Source organism: Erythranthe guttata, chromosome 9, assembly GCF_056151865.1.
Source record: "Erythranthe guttata isolate IM_541 chromosome 9, IM_541, whole genome shotgun sequence".
NCBI classification, from domain to species: domain Eukaryota; kingdom Viridiplantae; phylum Streptophyta; class Magnoliopsida; order Lamiales; family Phrymaceae; genus Erythranthe; species Erythranthe guttata.
In genome coordinates, this window is record NC_142541.1 from 992,123 (window position 1) to 1,004,334 (window position 12,212).

The 12,212-nt window shown below is 32.5% G+C and overlaps 2 protein-coding genes across 2 annotated transcripts; one reads left to right on the forward strand and one right to left on the reverse strand.

Moving 5' to 3' along the window:
• Window positions 1–270: 270 nt before the first annotated feature.
• Window positions 271–932, forward strand: LOC105974974 (oleosin H2). Its single transcript, XM_013000137.2, is given in 1 exon segment — window positions 271–932. A coding segment is annotated over 1 exon segment (444 nt). The 5' UTR covers window positions 271–376; the 3' UTR covers window positions 821–932.
• Window positions 933–1,842: 910 nt separating this feature from the next.
• Window positions 1,843–6,609, reverse strand: LOC105975066 (tryptophan aminotransferase-related protein 2). Its single transcript, XM_013000238.2, has 6 exons — window positions 6,413–6,609; window positions 5,880–6,161; window positions 4,006–4,309; window positions 3,323–3,606; window positions 2,305–2,609; window positions 1,843–2,208 (listed from the first exon to the last, which is right to left on the reverse strand). The coding sequence occupies exons 2-6, from the start codon at window positions 6,113–6,115 to the stop codon at window positions 2,021–2,023; spliced, it is 1,317 nt and encodes a 438-aa protein (XP_012855692.1). The 5' UTR covers window positions 6,116–6,161; window positions 6,413–6,609; the 3' UTR covers window positions 1,843–2,020.
• Window positions 6,610–12,212: the final 5,603 nt, after the last annotated feature.

Below are 12,212 nucleotides of genomic sequence, written 5' to 3' on the forward strand. Positions count from 1 at the left end.
TTTGGTCTTGCAATAGCAATTAACTTAATTTAAATTAATAATATCTAAATTATTATTGGGGTTATATTTGTAATTTCCAGTCTTGATCTTAGTAAATTTATTTATATTTTGGTCTTGCATGAAGTAAGGTCTTGCACTTAGTAATTTTCGTCTTGCAAATATCTGCAGCCTTTACTAAAATCACATTTGAATAAAAAAAAAATATTAAATAAATAAAAATATTTGAGTTTATATAAGCAGCGCTTACAAACTCAAAACATGTGTCACCCCAATAAATCCACGTGTCCAAATCTGGCACTCTTTAAGTACTACAGTCTTTGACTTCCACACACCACCACCGCCACCACTCACAGCAACCACCGACTAGCCACCGTCCATGGCGGAGCAACACCACAACCAGCAGCACCACCCCACCGACGACGACGTCAGCCTCCAAGACAAGGGTCCCTCCACATCCCAAGTACTCGCCGTCGTCGCTCTATTCCCCGTCGGAGGTACCCTCCTCTTCCTAGCCGGTCTCGTTCTCACCGGAACTGTCGTCGGACTTGCCGTCGCCGCCCCACTCTTCCTAATCTTCAGCCCGATATTAGTCCCCGCCGCCCTCACCTTGGCCTTATCCGTCGCCGGATTCATAACTTCCGGAGCTTTCGGTATCACTGCGCTGTCTTCTGTTGCCTGGCTGCTCAACTATGTGAGGAGAATGAGATGGAGCTCGCCGGAGTATTTCGAGCACACAAGGCGGCGCGTGTAAGACACGGCAGATCATATGGGCCTGAAGACGAGTGAGATTGGCCAAGCAGCCCAAGTAACCTTAAGTTAATATGGGCCTGGGTTCATGTTGTTTCGTGTAATTTTTTTTTTTATTTTTTTTTTTTTATGTAATTTTAGATTTTTAATAAAGTTAAATAAATAAATCCCAGGTTTAAATGTTGGGTTATTTAATAGTTAATAATAACTTAAAAAGGCAAATCGAGCTTATCATGGATTATTTAATTAATTATATAATTCCCAGGGTTAAGTGGGATCCTTCGACACTACACTCGGCGATAAACAGCGATAAACACCGGGTGAGTTGTCTGCTGTCACGTGTAGTTTTTTTGTCACGTGTAGTTTTTTGTATTTTTCTAAAATGGTTAACCCAAGCGGCGCAACATATCATAAAATATGAAAAAAATATACGTGCCAACAGAAGACCCACTTGATTTTTATTACCGGTGTAGGGTCGAAGAAGTCGGGTTAAGTGATGTTTAGGACTTTATAACTTCTTAAAAGTTCGACAAAATAAGTTGATGGAGAATTTCTATGAATTATAATAAGTAATGTTCGTCATGAATTCTAGATAAATATGTTCATTAATAACAAATAATAATATGTATCTAATGATTCATGTACTAGTTAATTCATGTATCCTAGCATACACTGTATAATTGTGTATGTATATATTGTAATTTGTACATGTTAAAAGAGTGTTAAATGTATCTCGCGCGACACTTTGAAACGGATCGAATACTCAGTATTATGTTTAACGGATCGAATATTTGCATGCGATAGCTAGTTAACGGATCGAAGATAGATGTAACATTTGTAGTTCTTGAAGATTTTCAACAGATTTCAGATCGATTCATCTACCTAATTCGTCGTAATATAAACAAATGATAAGAAAAACGAGAAATAAGATGTTACACCTGGTTATTTACTGAATGAATTTCAGCCATAGATTCACACATAATCGTACACACCCATGTGTATGTGTACAGGTAGTCATTTAATTAAATAGTTCAAATCCATATAAATAACCAGATGTAGCATCTAACTTCCCGAAAAACAGTGACGAAAGCATAATTTCTGGAAATATTTACTATTTATAGCACTTAACTAGATATCATGCATAACACCATTATTAACAAACATTGTTTACATAAAAGCCCTTCTGCCTAAAACCATCATCACAAAGACCAAAACATTAAAAAAAAAAAAAAAAAAAAAAAAAAAAGAAAAGAAAAGAAAGAAATTTTGAAGTCTATGAAGAAGTAATACTCGATAATCTATCGGTAAACTGATCAAATACTTCGTCGCGTGGCAAAATACTGATCCGAACATATTTCGAGCTCTCGCCAAAGTGCTTCCCACTTCTCGTCAATATTTTGTGCTCCCGAAGAAATCCCTCACAATCCTCCGTTTCGCCTTCACACTTGAGCCAAGCAAAAGCTACGTACGTACAATACACATAAAATTTAGTATCAAAAAGTTATTTCGAACTAGAAGAAAATTTAATCAAACGAGTGGCGAAAACGCTAAAGTCACCTGGCTGTGATGCAAATGTACGACCACTAAAGGCGCATTTGCCATGCGGGAATTCGGGCAGACTAAAGAGCGGGTTCTTTTTCACTGCGTCCCTAAGCTGTTGCCACCTCATCGCCATGAGATTGTAGCTGTGGTCGAAGAAGGGTTCACTTTCCTTAAAGTTACGTTCGTTTTCGTGTGTATCGGACATGACTTGTAATATTTTTGCTGCTCTTAGTTGCGATTCTTTGGACACGCCTATTGTGCTTAGCACGATGAATTCTGTCATTTTCTTTGCGATTTCTCGATCCTTAACCAAAGCCCAACTGTAACAAAATGAACCCAACTCAAAAAATAGTAAAATATAAAATAAAAATATTATAGTTGCTACATCATGCCATAATGTTATGGTATTGTCTAAATTTGTGTGCAATTTCTAGTTTCATGTTCGTTTTTATTAGGGATGGAAATCGGACAGTTCTAATCAGAATTAGCACTTGCGGAAATAAAAAGTCCAATTTTTTTTCGTCAAAAACTAATTACAATTCCGTTCCATAGAAGTTCAAAAAAAATCGGACCGAGAACCTTGTTTGAAAAACGGAAATTTTCGGACTGCAATCAGCGGAAATCGGAAAATTCTAATATTTAGTAACCTAAATGTAAAATACATGATAATTTTGATATTATAAGATAATATTTGGGAAGAAAAACATCAAAAAATTTGGAACTATATTCGGAAATTAAAATCAGATTGAAATTCGGAATCCCGCATATATTCCAATTCCAATTTTTAAAAAAAATGGAAAAGCTCAGAAATTTCGTTCTAAAATCAGAATATTTCAATTTACGAGGGCCAAATATACGCTAAAAATTCTCTTTGGGGCCAAAATATACTATACTCATCTAAAAATAACAAGGGGGGCCAAGGCCTCCATGGCCTACACTATAACAAAAATATAACTCCAAGATTTATTTCAAAAAAAAATATATATATAGCTATATATATAAATAGTACGAAGATGTAATAGGTTTTACGTACCCTAATCGCGTGCCAGCATGGCCCGTACTCTTGGAAACCGTAAACAACATAATATCATGATCCGCAGGAGGAGAAGAAATCGGAGTATATTGCGGCCAATAATAAGCCAAGTCATGTATTAATATCCCTTGATCTCGATTAACAACCGCTTCTCTTGATAATCCATCGGGATTGTTCGGAGATGTCACTAATTCGATATAAGGCTTATCTTTCTTGAATTTACGAGCATCTCCCGCCCATTTATAGAGCCCGGATTTCAGAAATTCGGTTATCAATGGGTACGACTGCAAACATAAAATTTCATACACTAATTATTAACGACAACAATTAAAATAATGACGAAGATCTTTGAAGATATCTTCGTTATTCTTGAATTTAAATGAAAGATAAGATGGGAAGATCTTTAATATTTCGCCAACTCATAGCAATTAATGATCATTTACACCATGTGTGGGTGTGTGTGTGTGTGTGTATAATTATATATATCTTGGAGCATACTTAACTCTATTATCTATGCATGTGCATTGTGTGCCGTAAACTCTATTATTAACTTGAAAAAGGATTAATCTCATAACAAATAATTGCTATATATAATTATCGTCTTTGATTTAAAACCAATACGGTCGATAACTAAGCCAATTTCAACTCGTTTTTTTTTTTTTTGTTAGTTAAAAAAAAATTACCGAGTAAAACGGAGCAGCAGAAACTACGCTGATTGGTTCAGAAGCATTAGTCGGCGAAACGGCATAAAGGACAGCCTGGAATAGCTGCGTGGACCCCGTTCCGACGACCATATAACGGTCTTCAGTAACCGCATTTCCCACCAATTTATGCAACCGAGTAACTGCACTCGCAAATTCCGGCTCCAAAAACCAGCAAAGATTATTCACATCCGAAAAATAACTAATGAATTTCCACCCCGGAATCACAACCGTCGTTTTTTCCCCCATTTGTTGCCAATACCTCTCGTACATCGTCGGATCGCCACTATAAAAAAACATTAAAAAAAAATTGAAATGGTGCAAAACATCACCATAACCTTAAAGGATGGTCCTAAAACCGTAAGGACAAAGTGGTCCTTACGCCACTCAATTTTAGGTTTGAATATTGGGTGGGGAGTTAGGTATGGGGAAGGACGACGAACGAAAAAAAATAAAAAAATAAAATAAAATTGTGGGTCATCGTATAATCAAATGATTGGATAAATGACAAGTAAATATCAGGTCCACATTTCATTCCTCAACATTAATAGACAAATGGCCTATAAATGGCTCCAAGAATTCATAACGCATTAAAATTTAGACCCCTTTTTCCACATATTCGTGTATCGAAAAAATTAAATAAAAAAATAAAATAAAAAGTGGGCCTAATTAAATTTTTCTCGTAGATCTTATCGAAGGACGAAAGTGGTGTTCACAACAATAGCAAATGCAGCAACAAAAGAAAAATGACCCACTAAAGATGCATCTTTTAAGCTTAATTAGTAGAGTCGCAATGTAAAGTAAGTTACTTTAGGCAACCATCTTTGCTATCTACTTTCGATTCGATCGGCATTCTTCGAGAAATATATATATTATACTACGAAAATGAGAATCCACTAACATATATGAAAGACCACAAAAATAAAACAAAAAAGGTCGGATTTCGAAATAAATTCAAAGCATCACGAAACACTAAATATCGACTACTTAACTCGAGACGGATCATAGATGAAGGAATTTTTGAGTAGTTTTAGGGGGGGGTAAAAAATTAAAAAAAAAAAATATTGGTTCTCTTTATATTTATATATATAATACACACACACACACACACATATAACAAAAGAAAGAATGAAGAGAGTGGTCAACGAGGGAATCAAGAAAGACAACCATCCTGTGTGGCCTCATATCATGCACGCCACTGTCTTTAATTACCAGTAAAAAAAAACACATTTACTTTGGGAACAACACACACACACACACACACACACACACACACACACATAGTTAGAGAGAGAGAGAGAGTATTCAAAAATGGAGAATGGGGAATTCCAAAGCGAGAGCAGGAGTTGTCACTGTCTGTAAAAACTGACATAACGTGAACCCTCAAGCGCACGTTAGGGAATCGCACCACTATTCCCACACCCCACTAATTCAACTCATTTAATTAACACTCCAAAATTAAAATTTAAAAAAAAAAAAAAAAAAGAAAAAAAAAAAAAGAACCCCTCCTTCCTCCAACTTCTTCTTTTATTTATTTTTTAATTTAATTTAATTTAAGTATATGTAAAAGGGATATTAACAAGACACTAATGATGGTAAAATCTAATCTAAACCATCATTAAAATTTACCCCAACACCATTTTTAATATTACAAAAAAATATATATAAAGTTCGAATCTTTTTTTAATGATAGCTATATTTAGTGAAGTTTGAGCAAAACCATCATTACAATTTACCCCAACACCATTTTTAATATTACAAAAAAATATAAAGTTCGAATCTTTTTTAATGATAGCCATGATTAATGAAGCTTGAGCAAAAACCCAGAAAAAAAAATTATAAAAAAAAAAACTTACTGATCAAGATCGATAATTTCAGCAGGAAGAGCTTTTGAAGAATCAAGAAAAGCACTTTTGGAAAGATGGGCATCTCTATTTGTGGCTAAAGATGAGTTCTTGCACTCATTCTTGAAGAATAAAACATCCTTAAACCTGTGTTTGCCGCCATTGCAGTAGTCTCTGTACAACAAACCAGCGTTCAACGCTAAAGAAACCACCAAAAAATGCCCCAAAATCACTGTCCTAAGCTCCATTACTGAGTTTACCAGGTTTCTTTTCTTCTTACCTTTTGCAAAATCTCTGCCAAGAAAAAAAAAAGATATTTAAGAGAGAACAAAACATTAGGGAAAAGAAACCCAAGAGCCCTAACTGGTAATACATATGCTTATATATATATATATATATATTAGAATAAACAAACAAAAAGATTTGATTTTTCAGATGTAATAAATTGAAATGTGTAAATTTACAGTTTTGCCACTATACATAAATACATAGCACAATACTAGTTGTTGTTCATGCATTTGATATATATATATGAATAAGTTTACCTGTAATAATCTGAAAAGTTAATCCCACTTCTGTGAAAGCTGATACACAGAGAGAGAGAGAGAGAGAGAGAGAGAGAGAGAGAGGGAGAGAGAATCTGTAGAAAAGATTCTATCTTATGATCACATTTGCAGTTTCTGAAAGATTTTAAGAGAGAGAGAGAGTGAGAGAGATGGTCAAGATGGTAAACACTACAAAGTGATTTATTTATATATTGTATTTGATAAGTTATAAAGATGAAAGAAACGCAGCGCAGAAATTGCAGTTTGGGCCACAGTGAAAAAACAAAGGGTTAATTTAATTCAACTTGCATCTAATTCTACTTCCGAGCAACGCACTGATCGAAGTCCGATGGTTCGGCCCGATTATATTTGAGTTGAGATTATTTTTTAGTGAGACGGAAAGCGTTTAAGCCATTTTGTTATACTCGATTCTTGAATGTTATAGGGTTTTTTTCTTGGAACACGTTCGTCTACAAAGTTGTAAAGTACATAATTTATATATTGTTCGATATAAGTCTGATATAAATTCAAAGCCCGAAAAGAGACACGAGCCGAGTTTCAGCTTATATAGTAACTACGTTCGATGATATATGAGTTTGAGTCAACGCAAGTTCAGCTCGTATACGCTGATTGCTAACCCTGTACATATCCTAAGAAAATAAGAAAGAATACATAATAATTAATTCGAGATATTTAAAATTCTAGATGGCATAATAAATAAGTGAATCATATATTAATTAAAAAGAGTAGGGAAATGAATAATTAATCGAAAAATAATAATTTGTGTGCGTGTGGAAAAGGGAAAAGTGGGTGGCTTTTCCATATGGGATGGCAAAAGGGAAAATAAAAGAAAAGCTGCAATTTATTTATAAAAAAATAATATATATATATATATATATATATATATATATATATATATATATATATATATATATATATATATATATATATATATATATATATATATATATATATATATATTAGTATTTAGTACCACCTAAATACCTGTCTCTGCCTTTTCTTTTAAATTAAAATCTTTCACTTTGGATCTTTTGTACTTTGCTTTTATTTTTAAATCATTTTTTATATATTGATTAATCTTTTTAGGTAAACTTTAACATTTTTATTAGTCCCGATTACTCTCGATTGTATCGATTTACCTTCCTTCACTTCGAAAATTAATCCAGTTGACATCATTTGATCCAAGCCTAAAAATTACAAAAACGCCATCCAAATTTTGAGGATGAACATTTTTTTTTATTGATTCGTTGATAATGTATACTTAGGTGCTTATTTTATTTGTTAATTTATTTATTTATCAAGACTTTTCAATAGAGTTCCACAATTACAGCCATCCCAATTCAATTAAATGGATCTATAATTAATTGTAGGGTCTTTCTAATAGCTCAGTACCTAATGCCTAAATCTCAATTGTAGGTAATTAATTTGTTATAATTATTTTTAGGATTTTTTTTTCTAATCCTAATTTGAGAATCATAGGGGTCTTTGATCTGTATACTTCATTCCCCACAACTTATATTAATATAGAGAATTGACATTTGAGTCTTGTCAATTATTATAATGCAGTGGTGGAGCCATCTTTTGATTTGTGGGGGCTAAATGTACATTTAAGTCTTGTTCAATTACTATCAGTTAGTAAATTATGTTAACCGAACAATATAGAGTAGTAAGATGTTCGATTGAATTCTATTTAACTGAATAATATAGGTAGTAAGATGTTCGATTAATACTGAAGTCATGTCAATTGTTATAATGCAGTGGTGCAGTCATAATTTGATTTGTGGGGGCTAAATGTACATTCAAGTCGTGTTCGATTACTATCAGTAAATTATGTTAACCGAAAAGTATAGAGTAGTAAGATGTTCGATTGAATTCTATTTAACTGAATAATATAGGTAGTAAGATGTTCGATTAATACTGAAGTCATGTCAATTGTTATAATGCAGTGGTGCAGCCATAATTTGATTTGTGGGGGCTAAATGTACATTCAAGTCGTGTTCGATTACTATCAGTAAATTATGTTAACCGAAAAGTATAGAGTAGTAAGATGTTCGATTGAATTCTATTTAACTTAATAATATAGGTAGTAAGGTTCGACTAATACTGAAGTCATGTCAATTGTTGTAATGCAGTGGTGAAGCCATCATTTGATTTGTGGGGGCTAAATGCACGTTTGTTGATTGAAATTGAAAGTCGTGTCAATTATTATATTAATGCAGTGGTGGAGCCATCATTTGATTTATGGAGGCCAAATGTACGTTCAAGTTTTGTTCGATTACTGTCAGTAAATTATGTTAATTGAACAGTATAGAATAATAAGATGTCCGGCTGAATTATGTAAACTGGATAGTATAGAGTAATAAGATGTTCGATTAATACTGAAGTCATGTCAATTATTGTAATACAGTGGTGAAGCCATCGTTTGATTTGTGGGATCCAAGTATACGTTAAAGTCTTGTTCGATTACTATTAGTAAATTATGTTTACTGAATATTATAGGATAGTAAGATATTCAATTGGCTAAATTTAAAATGACTCATGTCTCGAAATAAACTTAAAAGTATATAATGATACTATATGCTTAAGGAAATTATGAGAAATCACAATTAAAATTAGTTAAATTACAATGAGTGTAATTCAATCACTAAATATTATATTTTGTAGTATTCTCATTTAATGAGAAATAAATAATTAAAAATATTAATTTACAAGACAGAAGAAAAAATTGACAAAAGATAAAATGATGTTGATGATACTGAACTCTCAACTGTCCAAAATCTGAAATAGGGTCCAGAATATCAGATTTCATTAGGTAACAATTGGAATTTTAGCCAATTCTTTTAAAGAGGGACCATATATTTTTCACTTCTTGCTGTGAGAGTTCAGTCATCATAATCCTAAATAAATTGAAGGGTAAATTACAATTACTTTCTGAGCTACGGATCTTCTCATACGTACATTTTTGCGGTGTCAAATTTAGTGGAATCTTCTAGATTATGTGCAATATTCTCTGGTTTGTACCCGTTTTTTTTCCCATTTGAGCTCCACATTTTGAAAAAAGATGATCATAAAATGTGTCTCTTGCCTTGTAAATATCAGATTGTGGTGCATCAGAAACTGCATTTATGGACAAAACGAGTACAAACAAAAGAACATTACACGGAATCTAGAAGATTCTGTTGAATTTGACTCCATAAGAATGGACGTGTAAGAAGACTCATAGTTGACGGGTGGTTGTAATTACCAAACAGAAGGGATTTTTTCGTAATTTGACTTGTGTACGTAATTTACCTTAAATTTAAATTTCCCCAACCAAAAAAAAAAAGAAAAAAAAAATTTCTGATTTCTACTACTATCTATAAAATCGAACAACTTATGAAGGGATTTTAATTATATAAAAAAATAATTGCATCATTTATTACAAGCAATCGCCCCTAAATCAAATAAGTGGTCCATTTTGGCTGCACCCATTGATTTTGCTAGCAGCCTATATTCAAGAAATTGGACCGTGCCCAAGTTGCCAATTTCAATTCTCACTTAATTATAGATTTTATTCACATTGAAGTTGGCTTCTATCAATCACTATTTGACAGGTCCCCCTACTATGGGAAATTCTTAATTCGTGTGTACATTATACATATTTAATTATTGTAACAATTTCTATTTACTTGACACACCAAAAAAAAAAAAAAAAATTGAAATCCCTACATCATTTATAATAGACAAGATTAGGTATACATTAGTTAGGTATTAATTTATTATTATTCTAGATTCCATTGTATGGAAGAAAGAATTTTAGAACACATATCACTTTAAAATAGTAGGCGTGCACAAAGAGTACTTCCATATATAGGAAAAATACTTTTAAAGCTCTAATTAGGCGTGATCTATGTAATACGGACACAAAAACGACAATACGGGAAAACGGGCGTAGAGAAAATGCATCTCCCAAGACTGGGGATACAGAAATTTGATGTAAGCATGTAAATATTAAAAATATAGGGATATATTTATAAATATGATATATAAATATATATAAATTTTTATTTATATATAAATTCTTTTTATATATAATTTTTTTTATATATATATTTTTGTACAATTATGTTCAAAATAAATATTATTATCAATTATTAATTTGCAATTCATCATTAAGTTATGTAAATAATTAAGAAAGTAACGAAAATATTTCGAAATTTGCTATTCAAACATGTTTAGAACTTTTCAGAAATTGCAAAATGGTCCATTAGGTGTACGTAAGATATCTTCGAGTGTCGGACACGAAACGTGTCCGATGCGGATACGTTTAACAATTTGAAGTTTACGTGCTACATAAGGCGTGACATTATTACATTTCACAATGCATGTCAAACAAAAAAATGTATTAAACATAAATCTTGACAAGTTACTCTACTAAAACAAAATTCTTGTAATCGATAACTAAAACGGGTAGTGTACATAATGCTCTAACGACTTTTTGTGGTGCAGTTAGTGCCCTCACGAGTAGTCAATGGTCAGCACGACAAATAAATCGTGTAAATAATTAATTTATTGTCAAAAAAAGAAAAAAAAAACCGATACAAATTACGATAATTTCTAAATATGTAAAAAAGAAATGGGAAAATATTAAGCTATTAAATTTCCACATACCTAATTAGGGAAGTCCAGAAACATTGGGGTTAAAATGTAAACCCAATAAGTTGGGCTTTTAACTGTTCAATTTAAGGCCCAATAAGTACAACCCAAGCGGCAAATGGGTCACTACCAAGATCCGTACCCGTACCCGTACCCGTTTTCAGTTTTTAGAGCTAATTAAGACCGTTAGATTCTATTGTAACCGACGCTGTCGATTTAATTGACAACAGCCTGCACTGTATCTGCAATAGTGCATGTATACTACCATCTAGGTAATCAAATTAAAATTAAATGAAATAATTGTTTATCTATTTTTTTTAATAGATAATTTGGTCATTATCACTACAATTTATTCCAGTCCAATCATTTATTCATAAGGTAAAATTAAGCTAGATAAAAAAAAAAAAAAGTTAATGCTAGGGCAACCCTAACGGAATTAACGCAAACTTTTTTCTCTTCTGATTTTTTAATTATACATCAGTGGCATTTTTGTAATTATTAATATTTTTTTCCTACTAATTTTCTAATTAATTTTCCACCATTTTTCGTTATTGACATTTTTGTAAAAAAAATCCTCTACGAAACGATCAACAAACTTAAACAAGCATAATGACATCTTTGTAATTATTTTTCTCTCTTTTAGTTATGGATGATTTTTCTCGTAACATTTTCTTCAAATATGCCGATTGTCATTGTCATGTGTTCAAATCAATTTTTTTCTCTCTATTACCTGCATTGCACGCAGAGAAATATTAGTATTATTTAGGGCAAATTACAGCCGCTCCCTGACTTATGGATAAATTACGAAAACACCCTTCATGTTTGATTGATTACATCCACCCCTTCAGCTATGTATTATCTTAAGATACTACCCCTCCAGAGGTAAATTTAAGGATGTTAAATATGTAAAACCTAACCGAAATTTCAGTACGCCAACATTTCATACCGTTTATCGAACTGAATACACGTTAGTTCGATAGACTACCGAATTACATAAGTTTTATGTAAAAATATTTGAAAGGAGATGGTGACTGTAACTGACCAAACTAGAGGGATTTTTCGTAATTTAGCCATACATCAGGCGGGTAAAAAAGAAAAAGACCGAGAGTTAGAGACTCTAATATAAATCGAAACAACATAGTAG

Bases quoted from the DNA above. Each gene is read 5' to 3' on its own strand.
- LOC105975066 (XM_013000238.2), bottom strand. From the start codon at position 6,115: ATGGAGCTTAGGACAGTGATTTTGGGGCATTTTTTGGTGGTTTCTTTA. The intron at 3,607-4,005 runs GTAATTTTTTTT...TTATGTTTGCAG, and splicing joins CTGCTGCTCCGTTTTACTCG to TCGTACCCATTGATAACCGA. The intron at 2,209-2,304 runs GTGACTTTAGCG...GTACGTACGTAG, and splicing joins TACATTTGCATCACAGCCAG to CTTTTGCTTGGCTCAAGTGT.